This window comes from Mustela putorius, unplaced genomic scaffold, assembly GCF_011764305.1.
Source record: "Mustela putorius furo isolate JIRA1106 unplaced genomic scaffold, ASM1176430v1.1 tig00003834_pilon_pilon_pilon, whole genome shotgun sequence".
In the NCBI taxonomy this organism is placed as follows: domain Eukaryota; kingdom Metazoa; phylum Chordata; class Mammalia; order Carnivora; family Mustelidae; genus Mustela; species Mustela putorius.
The window spans coordinates 118,375,962-118,395,295 of record NW_025421987.1 but is presented as its reverse complement, the minus strand read 5'-3'; the positions used below and the strand labels follow the sequence as shown (position 1 = coordinate 118,395,295).

Here is a 19,334-nt window from a genome sequence, read left to right as displayed (position 1 = left end):
AGCTATGTCCATTCACATGAATGGTCTATAGTTCCCTTTGCTATGAGCATAGGGTTGAATAGTTGCAACAGAGACCATATGGTGTCTGGTATGCTGGAACATGTTTTCAAATAATATGAATGGTAAAATCATTATTAAAAAGAGAAAAAAATACCCCTACGTACTCTGGTTTAAAAGTTACCTTTTCAGGGCACCTGGGTGGCTCCATTGTTAAGCGTGTTTCTGTGGCTCAGATCATGATCCTGGAGTCCTGAGATAGAGCCCCAAGCCAGGCTCCCTGCTCAGTGGGAAGCCTGCTTCTCCCTCTCCCGCTCCCCCTGCTTGTGTTCCCTGTCTCTCTCTCTGTCAAATAAATAAATAAAATCTTTAAAAAAAAAGTTACCCTCTCAATATTTGAACAATATTTTCTTTAGAACTTCTCTAACCACAAAAAACGGCACCTTTGGAATAAAGATTTTAAATCTGTATCAGAACTATTTAGAGGTGAATGATTTCCATTTGTAAACCCCACTAGTTAGCAGTAAAGATGTTCTTTCAATGAGACCAAGTGGTATGGTGGGATTGTAACTGTAATTAGTGAACGCAGGAGTTTCCAACATGCCCTGCAACACAAAGAACCCTTAATTTTGGTCAGTGTTATCAGTGTGTTTTTCAAACTGCCCCACATAGAAGTCTCCTCTGCCTCCTATAGCTGGTTACCTAAAATAGTCTGAAGGTCAAAGCCAGCCAGACATACCCTTGTCACTGAATGTGTTGACCATAAGTGATACATTTGAGTTTATTTCTTCCACTAACATTATGGAGAAAAAAACAAAACATACCTAAAATAGTCTGAAGGTTAAAGCCAGATATATATACCCTCGTCAGTGAATGTGTTGACCATGACTGATGCCACTGAGTTTACTTCTTCCACCAAAATTAGGGAAAAAAACCCACAACCAAAACTCAAAGGTAGTCACTGTAACAATTGTAAAAAGGAAAAAGGAGAGAAATAAATTCAAGTGGTCAAATGCAATGATAGCTCAGCTCAGACATGACTTTCACTAGAAGCTATTTTTGGAGTCTCATATTTTAATTGTTGAGTGAAGAAGGCTGCAACAGAAAGCATGTCTATGAGAAAGTAATGTCCAGCTAATATGTAAAGTGATTGTGATCTGAAACAACTGTAAAATCATAGGGTTATTGACAGCTGGAGAAATTCCACATGCTAAGCAACTCAGCTACAAAGAAATACTAGAGGTTTCAGATGAAAAATACACTTGAATCTTAATTGAATTAGACAAGCCTTGCTGCATGAAGGGCTATGCTGGTCACCAGGATACAAAGCAAACGCTGGGTTACCAGAAGTGCATTTACCAGCCACAGTGATTTATTGAGTGCTTTAATAATACAAGTGTACATCAACTGATCCACAGTCAAAAGTGGCAGGTCCCTAAGAAATTTACAAGCACTTTAAGTAAATCAAAATACATATTATTTGTTCAATCCAACAGTCTTCTGTGTGGGGGACAGAAGGCTAGTGATAAACAGAGTCTCAGTAATGCACAGTGATTCTGATTGAAGCTTTTGTACAAAAACTTGTTCCCAGTAGCATGCACCCACCAATAAAGACTTCAGTACAAAAAATTAACCCTAAGCACTACATTTAAGTAGAAATGAGATATAATTCTGAATTCGTGTTTTCCCAAAGATCACATGAAAGGAAAAAAATAAAAATAAAACAAACAACAAAAAACAAAACCACACAGTAATACAAAGCTCTGTAAGAAAGCTCTTACTATTACAGATCCAACATTGTTTGCACTGAAAACAAAATTCCCATCCATGTTGAGGTGGGGAAAAAAACCCCCAAATCTTTCAAGTTAATAGAAATCAAAAAAGGGAATAAATTGAGAAGGGGGGAGGGATGGGTAGAGGGAAAAGAGAAGGAAAAGGAGGAAGAGGAGGGAGGGAAAAGGGATGACATACCATCAGAAAAAGGTTCAAAATTTAATAAAAATAAGAAAATAAGAACCGAGGTCAGGGCGGGGGGTTGGGTAGGGCTATTGATGCACTTGGTGAATGTGCTTGCACAGGTCCGGCGGGGGCAGCAAGCAGCAGGCCCCTATGTGGCATACCGCTTGGTCCACTGTCTGGCCATCCGGTCGTGCTCTGCTCTGTTGGTCATGTACTGTGTGGCAATGCTGCCCACCAGAGGGTCAGCTGGAAGGGAAGCAGAGTCAGGAGTCAGTAAATACCAGCGGCACTTCCTCTTTCAAAGTAGGGGAAAAGGAGTGTTTGGAAATAGCCCAAGATCAAGGAGGGGATGTGGAGGTGGTAGGAAGCTGCTGTTCTAACCTGGAACAATATCACTGTTGAAACTGAAACCATCACAGAAACAGGTTCAAGAGGATTTAAACTAGTAACACCAAATGTCTGAAAACTGGCTAAGATACTTTAAAAATGTGGTCTTTCCATTCAGATTAAGTAATGACTTTAGAGTTTAAAGGGCCAAAGAGAGGTCTGAGTCACATTTCTCACATCCATCTGCACTTTCTAACTCACTGATCAAGGTAAAGGACAAGCTTAATGTCAGAATGACCAGTGACGTTCATGCTCTGCCTCAAATTGTATTCTAACAGTGTAGGCTGATGGGGAACAAGACAGGCCTGTCATTCCAGCTCAAAGGAGGAAGAAGGGGACAGATGAAGGATAGGGAACAGGACACTGTGAGTGGGAAAAGGTGTTACAATCAAGTCTTAATATTATTTCAGTAGGGGAAGAAGGGGGAAAATCTCAAAACAAGTTAGAGAACTGATTAAAATTAACATGTGCAAAATTTTTTAGTATGCTTAAACAATTAAGATTAGATTTCTTTCAGAGTTCCTTTTATCTTTCCAAGTTTAATTTTAAAAAGAATATTTTTTACCTGTAAAATTATACATGCTAACTATAAATGCAATATTAACAATAAAAACTGCCTCAAACAACACACAAGACAGAAAACTGTAAGTGAATATCATCTGTAAATTTACTCAGAGAGAACTACTCTTAACAGCTGCCTTATAAATCTTCCTGGACTTCTCTAAACACACAATTAAAAAAAGGTTATTATTTATAATCTGCTTTTATAATGTTAAAAACTCACTATATGGTAAGTAACTTTTTATATCAATAATCAAAAATCTACTTCATCATTTTTAGTATTAACCTGAATAGCCAACTTCTTGTTTACAGGCATTTGGGTTCTTTCCAATTTTTGGCTTTATAAACAGTGCTGTGAGCAACATTACTGTGCACACACGTTCACAAATTTATGCAAACGTGGAATTTTTTTTTTAAGTATACATGAATAACGTAAAAGAATGAAATGAAGGAATTTAAAAATCACATGTTATTAACCAAGTAGTTCTCAGTGCTAAAATGTTTTGCTGAATAGAAAATTAAGATTATAGGCTAGTGAACCAAATCTATGTAACAGGGGGTGCCTGGGTGGCTCAGTCAGTTGAGCGGCTGGCTCTCAAATTCAGCTCAGGTTATGATCTCAGGGTCCTGGGATCAAGTCCTGCATTGGGCTCCATGGTCAGTAGGGAGTCTGCTTGATGATTTTTCTCTCCCTCTGCCCCACCCCCTGGCTCGCGCTCTCTCTCAAATCAATCAGTCTTTTTTTTTTTTTTTCAAATCAATCAGTCTTAAAAAAAAAAAAAGAAGGAAAGCAAAAAACAAAAACAAAAACAAAAACCCAAAACAAAAACTATGCAATATATATGTAGCAAATGACTATCACAGTGAATTTAATGGACTAACACACTCTTTTTGTAGTATTTATAATTTTGCATGTATTTATAATTACAAACCTAAGTACAGATGAATCTCCTTAAACAGGTTTCATATTTCATGGATTCAGTTATGACAGGAATGTAATAACAGTCTCTAAATATACATTACTTGCTTATTTCTCTGACAATTCCTTTCTAAAAAAGAAGGAAAAAATTCCCATCACTTTGAATTTCTACTTTCCCAAATCCTCATCAATCTTTGATATTATCCTCTATCAGTCTTCCTCCTCTTTATACTAAAGAAAACCTACAAAATTTACCAGTGGATAATTAAAATTTAAGTCTTCTACATTTTTTGCCTTGTTCTCAGCAATTATTTGAATTTAGGGTGTTTATGCTTACAGCAAAGGGTTAGATGATTTTAAGAAGTTCATTTTCCCAAATACCAATGCTGCATTGTATTAGAGGTTCCCTGAGGCTGAGGAACAGGATTTACAGTAGGGGCAATGGAAAATCAGGGGACTGCGAGTTGGTATATAATGCTCTTCATTAACTAAACCTCAAAACCACATCACCTCACCTGTTTAATAAAAATGTCATTTTTGTTGACATCATACTAGCTATGAAATACTAGCCGGAATGAAAGTCTAAGACTGAAAGACCTCCCCCCCGCCTTTTTTTAGATTTTATTTATTTATTCAACAGAGATCACAAGTAGGCAGAGAAGCAGGCAGAGAGAGAGAGGAGAAAGCAGGCTCTCTGCTGAGCAGAGAGCCCCATGTAGGGCTCAATCCCAGGACCCTGGGATCATGACCTGAGCTGAAGGCAGAGGCTTATAACCCACTGAGCCACCCAGGCGCCCCATGACTGAAAGACCTTTGACAAGGGGCAGCACACCTTCCTTTCCCCTCCTCTCTACTTCCTTGTTTCACCTCTGCCTCCCTACACAGCTCCAGGTGCAAAGAGAAGCTGTTTAGTAAGTGCTTGTTGACTGAATAACCATCATGATCATACTGAATACTCTGATCCCTCTCTCTCTCTCTCTCTTTTTTTTTTTTTTTGGAGATCGGTGATCTGTGCACCTTTAATTCTGGAAGAGAAAGGCTCAGACAACTCTTGCAACTTCATCTCCAGGCTCACCTCTTTCCTGGCTGGGGCTACATTGGATACTCTGGAAACCAAATGGCTTAAAGCTTGTCCAGAAAAGGTGGGAGATAGGAATCAATACTAAACGGGATAAGCAGCAGCTGCATGGCAAGAAGGGAGTGGAAAAGACGGGCAAAGTACTGAACTGCTGAGTGATTCTATTTGCAAGATCAAAGAACATTCTATCTTGGTTGGTAGGTGATAGGGGAAAATTACATGGAAAAAAATTGGATTCCCCCTCCCCCCTCCCTTTCTAAAAAAGATTTTTATTTATTTATTTGAGAGAGGGTGATCCAGGGAGCATACACAAACAGGGGAAGGGGCAGAGGGAAAGAGAGAAGCAGACTCTCTGCTCAGTCAGGAGCTCTCCATGGGGCATGACCCTGGGATCATGACCTGACCCAAAGGCAGATGCTTAACCAACTGAGCCACCCAGGCACCCCTGGATTTCCTTAAGAAAACATAAATATTCTTAAAAAAACCATAAGCAAAAAAAATAGTACAGAATAGTGGACAAGGGCATGAGGTTTGGATACATACGGCATGGGTGTGTATCTTAGTTCTGCCAGTCACCTTGGGCAAATTACTTAACTTCTCTATGCCTCAATTTCCCCAACTACAAAATGGCGACAATACTCCCTAGAATGCTAGAAGAATTAAATAAAACCTGCCTCATGGGACTCTGCCTGTCACTCTGTTTCCCTTTTGCTAACTCCATTTATTTCGTGAATGTTAAGTATGGATAGAAGAACATAAGAGAAGGAAGGAAGGAACACACACAAAATAGCAACCATAAATAGCAGCTACTCCATATGGCATGTGTCCCTGTGTAGCACTGGCATTACAAGTTGGTTCATCACAGAAGTTTCTTCTCTAGACCTGAATTATCAGCAAGTCAGAAAAAGGGGCCTGATAGTGACTGTGATGGCTTTCTTTCACTTTTCTCCAGTTATTTTTAAAAAATTATTTTGTTATTGAAATTTTTGCTTTGCATTTTGCCATTTTTTGGATTCTTCAAGGCTATAAATGACTGCTTTGCCAGCTGTTCCATTATACCTGCGATTAACACTATTCTTTTAGCAACCCATCAAGTCACTGGAGGTCTTCTGTGTGTCTGCCTTGTGATGATTTTTGTCTCTCATGGAATTTTTCATTGGTGGTTTGGTCTAGCTTAGTTTTCTTTAAATCTTTTATAAAACGAAAGAGTAACCGATGCTCATCATAATAAACTCAAATAATAAAGAAGTATGTACAATGTAAAAAACATTACCTTCTTCCCTCTAATTTCCTCCATCCCAAGGTAACCACTTAACGGTTTGATACTCATCCCTCCATACTTTTTTCTTTATGTATGTTTAAATCAAATAGAAAGCACATAAAAAACATCCTGCAACTTGCATATTCCTCAGTAACAATACACCGCAATTGCATTTCTGAGGCAGTACAAACAGACCTAGCTCATTATATTTAATAATCACAGGGCATTCTTTTGTGATTATTCAGCAGTCTGACATTCTTCTCCTGATGCACACATAGATTTGATCTGATTTTTTGTTATTACAACTAGTATTACAGTCTTGTGTAAGTCTTTGAGCACATGGGTAAGTACTTCTGGAGGGTAGATTCCTCTAAGTAACAGTGCCAGACCAGAGAACACATATTATAAACTTCAGTAAATACTGCCAAACTGCTGTCACTCAAAGGATGTACAATTTACCCCATTTCTAAGCACTCTCAGCAACACTGCATTACCTATAATTTAAATTTTATTAGCTTAACAAAAAAAAACCTGTCATTGTTGTAACTGCATTTAACTTGATGTCTTACTAAGGTTTAACATTTTCTCCTATTTGTTTACTGTGTTTACTTCTTCTCTGTGATTTGTTTGTTCACGTCTTTTGTCCATTTTCCCCTACCAATATGAAGGAGCACTTTATACATTATAAATATCAAGCATGCATTAAAGTTTAGCTTTGGCCTCAGCACTCAGCCAAAATCTGCTTTAGTCTATGGAAGACCGAACAGACAGACGCCTCCTTTGATGTCATTTCCAGCTTTACTGGACTTGTGGAGATCAAAGATCATGCAAGTTATCATCATATTTAATAGGCATGATACCATCACTTGTACTCAATGCTACTATCTGAATACTGGTTTCAAAAGTCTCAGTAAACATTATGGATGTCACTTGGGACTGAAAATCTCTTTCAGCCAAAGATAAACATTATGATGTACAAGGGAATAATCTGGAACTGCTTTCTCAGGTATTCAGACAAATGCTCAAATGAGATGGAAGAGGAGCTACCACATGTGAAAAAGCTGCTGGAACAAAATCGGTCTTAGCATTGTCCGCTGCATAAAATGATACTGACGGGATAGGTAACAACCAGTGGCTGCTGGGAAAGTAGCATATCCAGTGATTGTGGGAACCAGCAAGTGATGTACAAATAATAGAAATTAAAATGTGAGGGGAAAAAACCTTATGTTTGTTTCTTAGATACTCAGAAAGTGTTTCCTTTAAGCACTGCACACAGCTTCAGTTCATGGGAGCACTTCAGTGACACGCACTGCCACCGCCAGTCAAATATCCAAGTCTGGGAGCGGAGAAGGTAAGTTTACCTTTTTGTAATAGAGGAAAAGGAAAGTTCACTGATTTGACAGCAAAATCTCCATTACCAGCAACTTACACTGGCATAAATAAGCCTCCCCTCCCAATTCATGCTTTTCATCAAGTGAAACATCCATTTAAGTATTGTAAATACACAGAGGACCCATCAAGGAGCTGGCAGTGCTCAGAAATTGTATTACTACATCATCATGACAAACTTCAAATTTAAACATCCTGAATTTTTAAAAATAAAATTATAATATTACTTACATTCTTTTTTTTTAAAAAAGATTTTATTTATTTGACACAGAGAGAGAGAGAGATCACAAGTAGACAGAGAGGCAGGCAGAGAGAGAGGGGGAAGCAGGCTCCCTGCTGAGCAGAGAGCCCGGTGCAGGGTCTCGATCCCAGGACCCTGAGATCATGACCTGAGCCAAAGGCAGAGGCTTTAAACCACTGAGCCAACCAGGCGCCCCTATTACTTACGTTCTTAAAATAAAATTTCATATTTACTGTTGTATCTAAAAGGATCATTTTATGATAGGAATAATCAGCCCTGCCTTAGGCTGCTCATTGATCTTAACACTGGTTGTTCAGTATTCAGCCAAAATAAACTTGATGCATCTCTAAGAATAACACTATTTATCCATTATATATGGATGAAATACTTTCACTCAGTGTACCATTTGTCCTTTAACCCAGTTTACAATGTCCCTTGCCACACATAAGTGTAAAATTTTTAATAAGTCAATCTTCCCTTAAAGGCCCTCTTCATCCACCCCGGTATTTTAGAAGTATTCCATTTACATATAGTAACTTTTACACGCAAAGCTAGATTTATCATACACAAAATTTCTATACATATCTGGATTGCATTCTGCACTGATGTTCTTTCAACAGATTAATTTGCCTTTTGCTTTATTTGTTCCTCCTGCTTTTCTCACTATAGTTTTATAGTATGTTTTCATATCTGGTAGGGTAAGTTCCTACTCTTTTCCCTTTTTCCTTCACTAAAATTTTATTTGAAGAATCCTAATCTTGATGAGGTTAAGACTACGAGGATTTAAAGCTATTCCACCCCACAGGTATAGGAATCTTATGTTTCCTTTGAAGAGTGTTATCAAGATTTAGGAATATCTGAATTCCTCTGGGTCTACTAATTAAAAATCAAGTGAGTAGGACAGTGTTAAGGTTTTTGTATTCTGGAATGTGGGGGAACCAGACTACTAATTATAGCCTAGCCCAAACCTGAAAGATTGTTAAGTACCCTGAGAAAACACACGTGTGTGTGCGCGTGTGCGTGAGAGAGACTCAAAGTGATTTAGGAGGAAAATTATCATATCTGTGATTTAAACCAAATGGTGGATATTACCAAACTAGATTTAAATTTGAAAATGCTAAACAGAACTGCATACAAGTCTAGCAAGATAAGCTGTTACTCCAGAATTCATATCTATTGATGGTAAAAGAGGTACTGAGTGTCCCAAATTCTAGAGAGACCATCAATACCTTCCATAGGACTTATTTAGAGAAGATGAGCTGGCTCTGACAACCCCAAGTACCTATCACAAAATACGGGAAAGGAGAGAAAGAAGGTTTGTGGGAATACTGAGCTACCACCTTGGGAATGTGGTGTGTGGTAGTGGAGCATCTCTGTGTCCCTCCTCCTCAGAACCATAAAAAGGGGGAGAAGATGGCTTTTTTCTCTCAAAGCCATGCAAGAAGGGTACCAAGAGACTCATCAAGTAAAGAATGGGGTGTCTGCAAGAAGCAGACTGGAGTGTCTTCCCTGGCCAGAGATTTAAACAGGGTATGAAGTGATTTGCCCTTGTCTATCTCATTATAGAGAGGGAGCACCAAGGAAGTGGTCTAAACTGTCCCTGCTGTCTCATTGGGGTCCTATCAAGAAGGCAGCTTCCCATGGGAGGGAACCCCAGTAAACTAAGAGGCTCTTAGGAGAATGCTATCTGGAACCAGCTTGCAACCAATTTTTAAATTTCTAGGAATTTAAACACAGCTATTATAAAAATTAAAGTTACAATTTAAACAAATTATTTATAAACAAGGGTAATACTTAAAACTTATTTCTTAATTATTTTATTGTTATGATTATTATTCTCATAAATTTTTTTATGCCTACTCTACCCATATGGTGCCAAAAATTCATGTGCTATCAGTTTAAGGTCAGGCATGTACTCCAAAGTTGGCAAATGCTACAATTTACCACTTGGGTTTACTGTTTTGTTGATTATCTGGAGCTAAGAAAGTGATGGATAAAATGCTACTAATGCAGATTAAACCAAAAAGTGTAGCATGTCCAGAGTCTTTACATTATGAATAGCATAAAAGCTGGAGGATATATTCTTCCAGTTTTTGACATGAATTCAGCAAAGAAGTTGTTCAGGACATTAACAAGTGAAATTCCAACATCCTTCTTTTTTTTTTTTTTTTTTAAAGATTTATTTATTTATTTGACAGAGAGAGATCACAAGCAGGCAGAGAGGCAGGCAGAGAGAGAGAGGAGGAAGCAGGCTCCCTGCCGAGCAGAGAGCCCGATGCGGGACTCGATCCCAGGACCCTGAGATCATGACCTGAGCCGAAGGCAGCGGCTTAACCCACTGAGCCACCCAGGCGCCCTCCAACATCCTTCTTAATTTCATTTTTGTCTTAATTCTTAAATGCAAATATCATCCAACATTCATGTTAGAACTACACTCATTTGTCAGTTGCAACCATAGGATGGCTATAGAAGCAGGGAAAATAATAATCACGGGAAATTAGGAAAAACCGTTTTCATTCATTACCTAGCCCCCAACTGCTTAGGAGTTAGGCCTTGAAAAGGGAGAAGAAGGCACAATCTAAGAGCCAGACCATGTTCCATCCACCCTGATGGGAATGGAGGAGGAAACTGAATTTAAATCAGGTATGATAGGAAAGTTTAAAAATGGACCAGATTCACCTTCTAATAACTGAAAGTGACCTGGATGCTATGGGAGCTGCTAAATATTATTAAAGAATGGAAAAGCAAAATTCAACAAAACATGGCCTAAGGCAGCGATGGGAGAAAATTAAAACCATTCCATATTAATATCTACTGAACTGAGACTGCTCAATAAACACAGTACAAAATATACTGGTTATAATCTAATGTATACTCTTGATAAAATATCTTTAAAAATTTAAAACCTCATCCTGTATGTCTACATAGCAGTGCTATCTATGTACATGAAATCAATGTGTGTTTTGAAACATAAAGTGTTTTATTAGACTAGACTCCTCTAAAGAATGGCACAGATGGTGCATTCCTACTGAGAAGTGATTGGGTTACAATTCCAGGCTTAGTTAAGCAATACTTTCTAATGAACTCTAAGAAAATATCCTTACAGTAGAGCACTTGTTTAAGACACTAGAGATTCACACATTGCTTTCCCCAAAATACCACTGTAAAGAGCTGTTGCTGCAAAAAGCAGGAAAGAGTCAAAGAAGCCATGATGTTAACGCTGTTTTTTTTTTTTTTTTTAAAAAGCAGCTTCACTGAGATGTAATTCATATAGTTAGTTTACCCAGTCAAAGTGTACACTTCAATGGCTTTTAGTACATTCACATTTATGCAACTATTATAATCCATTTTAGAATTATTTTCATCACCACAAAAAGAAACCTTGTACCCACTGGTGGTGACTCCTCATCTCCCCAAATCTCCTAGTAAGCTACTTTCTGTCTCTACCTATATATTTGTCTGTTCTAAACATTTCATAGAAATGGAATCATACACATGGAATCTTCTGTGATTGGCTTCTTTCACAAGACATAACATTTTCAAGGTTCATCCATGTAGCATACATCAGACCTCATTCATTTTTATGGTCAAATAATATTCTATTGTATGAAAAGACCACATTATATTTATCCATTCATTAGTTGATTGACATGTGGGATATTTGCACTTTTGGCTATTATAAATAAAACTACTATGAACATTTGTGTACAAGTTTTGCTTGAAAATGTTTTCCTTCCTCTTGATATATACCTAAGTATGGAACAGCTTGGTTAGATGGTAACCTACGTGTAACCATTACAGGAGCCACCAAAGTGCTATCCAAAGAGATTGTATCACTGTACATCCCTTCTAGCAATGTGTCAGCGTTCCAATTCTCCACATCCTCATCAACATTTGTTATTATCTAAGGATGGTAGATTTTAAGGAGAGACTAGCTTATTGGCTATATATGTACCAGGTATCCAGTTATCTATTTTTAAAAAAAGATTTTACTTATTTATTTACTTGACAGAGAGAGAAAGCGAGAACAACAGAAACACAAGGAGGGGGAATGGGAGAGGTAAAGTCGACTTTCCGCCAACCAGGGAGCCTGATAAAGGGCCTGGTCCGACAAGATCATGGGATCATGACCTGAGCCGAAGGCAGATGCCCAGTGACTGAGCCACCCAGTTATTTTTTTTAAAAAGATTTATTTATTTGAGACAGAGAGAAAGAGAGCTCGAGCATGTGTGAGCAGACGTGAGGGTGGGGCAGAAGGTAGGGAGACAAGACTACTCCCTGAGCAGGGAGCCTGATATGGGTCTTGATCCCATGACCCCGAGATCATGACACGAGCTGAAAGCAAGAGTTGGATCCTCAACCAACCAAGTCAGGTATCCAGTTATTCAAAAATACATATTCTTCCCCATCAAGCATGGAAAACAAATTATTTTAGAGTATTTTTCTCATGGTCTCTGGCTGTGAGAGACTGAAGATTATCCTGATCTTGTCTTCTACTTCTAACCCTGATGGAAGTAAAAATGACAATAATAATCTAGTGAAACTTGTTTGCGATGCACATCTTTTCTTTAAAATAAAAAGATATATTTTTATTCCATAGTCCTAAATGTAGTCCACTCACTACAAACATGTATTCTAACTGATCAATTTTTCCCTCAAACTGTCTTTTCTGTTTATATTATTCAGTAGCTGAGATTGGGACAGGAGATGGTTTTCAGAGTGAGTGTGAGTACTGCAATCTTGCCCTAGATACTATCACACATGGCCATGGTCTCCACTGCATCTGGGAATCTGGACTTGAGTCCAGGGATATAAATAACCCAGCTCAGAATCAGAGCTGGACAAGAATCTCAGGGGTTTCAGTTTACCAGATCATCCTGCTTGCCTTTGAGTGCCGGAAATTTGTAGTTGAGGCAGCCATATGGATGTTGTCCTTGCTGAGGAATGACACTGAGGGTGTAAGCTTTGATTTGGGCTGAGGCTGCTCTTATCTTCTCCTCCAAAAGGGATGTTGTTGAATTCTCTGCTAAAGTTAGAACCCAACCATTACCTCTGTCTCTCACTGTGCTTGCCAACTCCCCTCTCTCAGTGTGGGTAGGCAGTTTTTCTTTCTCAGTCTTCTACCACAAAACCAGCAGTGGGGCACTGTGGAGGATCAGTCAATAAATATTTAATAAGTGAATTAATGAGTAATCAGACCCAATGATAAGGATGAAATTTGGTATGTAAATGGCATCAAATTCCTGACATCTTCCTTCTCATGCTTAAGCCTAACTGACATTTTTATATCTAGATGATCAGCAGCTCTCCAAGTTGCTGACTTGAGACAATAAACATTTGGGCAGACCTAGTGTCGTGTGTGTGTGTGGTTTAATATTTAGTTATCTTTGCTTTGAGTCTAGATCAGGCAATATGATCTACTTTTATAACTGTTCTCTTGCTTTCTTCAGGCTTCCCTGTCTCCTTTTTTTGAGTCCTTGAAGTTTCAATTCTTACAATTCATAAAGATTCTTATAGTTTGTCTGTATTCAGGAGTTTCCTGTTTTATTGATTACTTGCCTGAACTTGAACGTGTTGTTGTTTTAATCCCTTGGGCAACATGTTCTCTCCTATTTCTGCTTCAGCCAGATGGGCAGGTCTATTTCTAGGACTCAAACTCTTATTGTATCCTTCTAACATAGGTAAAGAACCATGTCCAAAAAAAAAAAAGAACCATGTCCAAACAAATTCTAATATATCATAAGTGGTAAATTATTTTCCATTTGTCTGGTAACCCACTGGCTACCATAAACCGACTAATTAATATTCACTGGTCTTAGAATGCATCTTTCTTGTTCACCAAAATTGGCTTAGAAATCTTTGGGAAACCAGGTATAGCCAAGTTCACATAGTCATTAGTGATGCTGTCACAGTGGCTAGGAAATCAAGTGCTGGGGATTCTGATTCCCAAATATCTCTTGGCCCTTCCCCACCTCTTTCTCTTCATGGCCTCTGTCAGCTCTTACCTGGACCATCAAAAGATGTTCTTGAACGTCTGTCTTCAGTCTCTCCACTCTCAGATGAACTAAACTTTAGTCTTTAAAGGCACAAACCTGGTTCTGCAAGATCCCGCTTTCAAAACTTTCTATTCCTGTCCAACTTTGCTTCCTTCACCATACCCATCCTTCCATGAAAACCCCAGTGGCAAGGTTAACTATGCAGAAAGATGCACTTTTGCCAATAACTTGTCTGATGTTCCAGATTGTTTTTACATATTGATTTTTCAGTATTTTAATCATACTTTTTTCTTCAATAGGGGCTGTTCTAATGTTTTCCTTCCTATTTAGTTTTTATAGTTTCTGAAGGAAATATGTTTTCAAAAGAAGAAGACATATTAATGCAAGAGAACACTATAACATAGATTACTGTGAAATCATTACCCCTAAAGAATAATTCATGATAAAAAAACTTTGTGCTAAGTATAAAGTGCTGGTCTACATATTAAAACAATGCATCAATGCAAAGTGGTTTCCATCTTAATCGCTTAGAGCAACAATTCCTGACAACAGTTTGGTCAGTCTATATTTGTCCCTGTTTTCCCTAGGGAGATCAATCCGTGCAGAAGAAGAAAATACAAACCAATAATCTCATGGTGGGGGTGCCACGGGTTATGTTTTAAAACACAGAAGGAGGAAAGAAAAGAGGTGAGACAAAGGCACTTAACAAAGTTATCTGTCTACACATTAACTCCTTAAAAATAATACTGAACTATTTTTATTTTTAAAGATTTTATTTTAAAGTAATTTCTACACCCAATGTGGTGCTGGCACTTACAGCCCCTGAGGATCAAGAGTTGCATGCTCTACTGAGCCTGCCAGGTGCTCCAATAATGCTGAATTATTTGGGGACAATCACCTTGTCCCATAAGTGAGAAAGGGAAAAAAAGATCAAACTGCTCATTGTAGGATTTTTCTAATTAGCATTTTAAACTGGATTTTAAAGCTTTTCAGACTTAAGCCAACTTCTCTCTCACCAGATGGCCCTGTAACTTCCCTAGGGTGGAAATCCCAACTCTGCTTCCTGCTGCTTCCCTAAGTAGGTCTTTGATTACTTCTAACAAGCCCTGTTGCATTGGCCTCTCTAACCTGCTGATCTTTCTTTACCTTAGCACGTCTCAGGGGGAGCTGCTAGCCTCTTTAAAAGAAAAAAAAATAAAAAAAAGATGCCAAGCCTAATTTGGGACAAGGACATACCTCAAAACTCTCCAACTTTCCCACTCTTCACCACAGTGTAGGAATTCCAAGTTGGGCCTCTCTTTAACTGAATGCATAGCACCTTTGTAAAGCAGGGGAAATCCAGTTTGTATCTAGTTGGCTCCCTCCCCATTTGGCTGATTTCTTGGCATATTTTCCTCTCCTGGCCCGCAAAGACCTCTCTCCCAGAGGAAACGTTCATATAATGTAACTGTTATCTAAGGTGCCATCTTTTCCACAGGTATACACATTTTCAAAGAGAATTGTAGAGACCACATTTAGCACAAAGAAATGAAACTAAAAAAATATAATTTGAACAAAAGAGTATGTGCATAATTTCATTGTTTTCTGATTAAAAGGAATCTGGGGTTCTTCGGATCACATAGCTGAAAGCCACCCTTCACTCTGCCACTAAGGGGCCCAGCACACAACTGTATCTTTTCCATCCCCATCTCAGAAGCCTGCTTTTTTATGTCTACTTTTTTTTTTAAAAAATATTTTATTTATTTATTTGACAGAGAGAGAGATCACAAGTAGGCAGAGAGGCAGGCAGAGAGAGAGAGAGAGAGGGAAACAGGCTCCCTGCTGAGCAGAGAGCCCAGTGCGGGACCCAATCACAGGACCCTGAGATCATGACCAGAGCCGAAGGCAGCGGCCCAATCCACTGAGCCACCCAGGCACCCTTTATGTCTACTTTTTATGTAGCTAGCTGCGTGAGTCATCTTCATGGAAATCCGACCTGCATTGATGCTTTAACTTTTCAAATGACATTTTAACATTCATATTCTACTACTTTAATTCTTTCTCCAAGATTTATTGTTAAAATTAAGAAAACAGGTTGTAGAAAGCTGGCTTCTTGGCTGTGATCATGCAGGCCATTTAATGTGTGAGAGGGACCATGCCTGTTACCCTGTGGAGGATGCTGACAAGAGTTCACTGACAGGGGTCTTAACCCACCCCACCACTATATTTATTCAAGAGTGGTCAAACCATGGGATTTTTGTTGGAAATTCAAAGGCCACTCTTGAGTCAGCATGAAATGGGACATGCTGAGACCCTAAATTTTAAATGCCGTGTGGTGGGCATAGTCACAGGTCCCCGGACACAAGGCTTCCTTTGGAGTATTTTTTTGAAACAAAATTTTGGTGTTAAAATTGAATCTGGTAACAACCACGAAATTATACAACCATACTTAAATTCTAAAATAGTTATTTTTATAGCAGCCCTATAAGGTTTAATTTACTCTCTTGCCCTGAGAGATTTAATGAATGCTTAAAACAGCTCCACCTATTTTTCTATAATTGGCTACATTTGTTTCAGATATAAACATGCTGACTAGATTTGCATAGCGATTATAGGTCTGGAGCTGCATTTTTTGGTGGTGGTGTGGGGGGGTGGGGGAGGCAATGAATAGACCTATTGCCCCTAAATGAGAATTAACTCACATCTGCATAAACAATTATATTTTCACTTGCAAATTAGGTACCATTTGTATCTATAAGGTTTTCTTAGTTTAAACAGCCATTCTTCAGACACACACACAGTGATTATTATTAGCAATTATGACTTTAAAAATATACATTTCTTTTGCAAGGTTAAATCAACCCTCTAGACCTGTTAGTTTTGCTCCATTTTGTCAGAGGTCATGAGAACAAATTTTTCGTCCTCATACATGCTATACTGTCCTACTTAGGTCTAAAAAAACAAACCAAAACACAAAAAACCACCCCTAAACCAAACCAAAGCAACAAAACCAAAACCAAAAAACCCAAAACAAAACAAAACCACTCAAAACCCCGAAACCCACAAATACAGCCCTGTGGAAAATATATAACTCAAGGACTATTTATGATGAAAAGAATTAATAGAGTGGATGTTCCTTTTAATTTTATTTACTTGCCACATTCCCCTTATAGAATACTTTCAGCAAGGATTCTTGTTTACATCCCTAAATAATCAATTTGAAATTTACTGAATTGTTCAAAAAATTTTTTTTCCAGATAAAACAATAAGTTAAAAGTTTCAAAAAGAAAATCATTACAGAAAATAATATGGCCTGCTCAGCACACTAGGAGGGACTTCCAGCTCCATATTAATGAACAGATCCAGAGGGATACTGAATAGCCTTTTGGCCTCTAAATGAGAATATGCCCACTATTTGCGTGAACAATAACTATATTTTCACTTGCAAATTAGGTCCAGCCGGTACCTATAGGGCTTTCCACATTATATTACTCAGTCCAGGATAATTGTAGGAATTGGTAATAAATCAAAATAATATTAAAGAACTATTCTTATAAAGATAACAAAAGATTTAAGCATCAGCATTTTACTTGAGTAGAGTTTATTTCTAATGTACATACAACCAAACCACTGTGGTGTCAACTCATGTGAAATATTTTAACCAAACTTTAAAAATTCTCATGGGAGAAACAAGCAGATGTTTGTGTCCTTTATTCAGCACTGTACTAAAAAAAAAAAAAAAAAAAAGGGAAGGAAGGATGTATATATACTGCTCATGGCAAGATAGACCAGGCTGCTGGTATTAAACATGACTATATCTTATTCCTGGAGGCAGGTATTTAAGGTTTGTTTAAAATCGGAAATGAAAATTAGCTTAGTAATTTAAGTCTAATTCTCATTTGTACTAAGTTCAAGTCTCTAGTATATAATATCTGACAGAGAAAGACCCTCAGGTAATCTAGTGTGGGGGTGACAGGTCATGGTTAAGGCTGATTACAGGGCAGAAAAATGAATGTTTAATGTCTTCCATGCTCAATGGCTGTTTAGAATTGCCTGTCCCCGGGAGTGACGTTAAATGTTTAATGAAACGCACTTGGATTCCTTAAAAGGTGCTTGGCTGTACCAACAAGCCAACCTTCAAATTCATAATGAAGTTATAAACCAAAATAAAAATGAGTCATTATTTCTCCAGGTCCAACACAGAACTTTAGTGCTTTATTTCATTAGCTGGTTATTTTTAATCCATCAAAACTAAAGTCTATGAGTTGCAGCATGGTTAGCCCATACCTATACCAAATCATTACACTACACTCGTGTTGAGACTTAGTTTTCTGAGGATTTATTTGACTGATCTCATTAAAATTTCTTAGGAAATGGTACTTAATTTATCAGGGGGAATGAAAGTGTTGTAAAAATTTGGTTTTAGACTTTGAACTATTAAAAAAAAAACATTCAGATTAGATTTTGGTGAACAGAAGTGTGGAAACAGGCAAACCAAAATGCTCATCCTGAAAAGGCATGGCATTTTCTAACTAATGGATCCTAAGAAACTATGTCATATTCAAAAATTTGGTACACATAACCCTTCTATTCACCTACAATATACCATAAGTTAGAGGAAGGATGAAGTTCTATAACTGGCTACAAGGTGAGTCCACTTTTGGGAAAATCTGATAAGATGGTACCTTGAAATTTTTTTCCAGGAGACTGATTTTGGGATGATCCAAACATCACACTACTTTTATTATTATTATTTTAAAAAAGATTTATTTATCTTAGAGAGAGAGTGAACAAGCATATGTACACAAGCAGGAGGAGAGAAACTGAAGCAGAGTCTGTGCCAAGTGCAGAGCCTGACGCAGGTTTCAATCCCACAACCCTGAGACAATAATCTGAGCCAAAACCAATAGTTGGATGCTCAACTGACTGAGCCATCCAGGTGCACCCATACTATTTTTAAGTGAGTCTGAGATTCAGGCATCAAGCTGAAAACATATACATGTATACTTACAGATAAGTCTGTTGTATGTGTTTGCTGTGGTGCATACATATCGGGCAGAGGAGAAGCAATAATAACGGTTTTTGTATTCTTTAATTTATTTGGGCTTTCACCCTATACTTACAGAATAGAACATACTAGGCAATGTACTTTTGAGATCTGAGAATGAATGTACAGATCGGACATGGTAAGTCTGATACTAGCTCAAAGTCATGGTGAAGTATTTAAGCAACCAGGTTTTGTTAGGGCATCAAGCCATTAGAGGCTTTGCAGGACATATCTCATTAGGTGGAACCAATCTTTGAGCAGCTACTATTGTTGGTCTGCCTTTGATAAAATGATCTATAATATAACCTTCAAGGGATATCAACCTAGAGTATAACAATGAGAAACGCAGTAAGACAGCCATTTTGACATGCTCCTCTCGAAATAGGCTGACCTAGTGTGTTGATGTCAAGAGACACAAAAAACTAGATTGACTTTCTAAAGGAATTTGTCACATCCTTATAAACTCCAAGGAAGGCTACTTAAGCCTCGTTTGTGTACAAGAGGGTAGAGAAATACAATG

At 38.0% G+C, this 19,334-nt stretch overlaps 1 protein-coding gene across 3 annotated transcripts in view; it reads right to left on the bottom strand.

Moving 5' to 3' along the window:
- Nucleotides 1–1,347: 1,347 nt before the first annotated feature.
- Nucleotides 1,348–19,334, bottom strand: part of UBE2E2 (ubiquitin conjugating enzyme E2 E2) — a 376,389-nt gene continuing 358,402 nt past the window's right edge. For all 3 annotated transcript variants that reach the window (XM_045088962.1, XM_045088963.1, XM_045088964.1), the window contains one exon: nucleotides 1,348–2,202. In XM_045088962.1, the coding sequence (XP_044944897.1) occupies nucleotides 2,105–2,202 (98 nt within the window). In that variant the 3' untranslated portion in view covers nucleotides 1,348–2,104. The remainder of the gene's footprint in view (nucleotides 2,203–19,334) is intronic.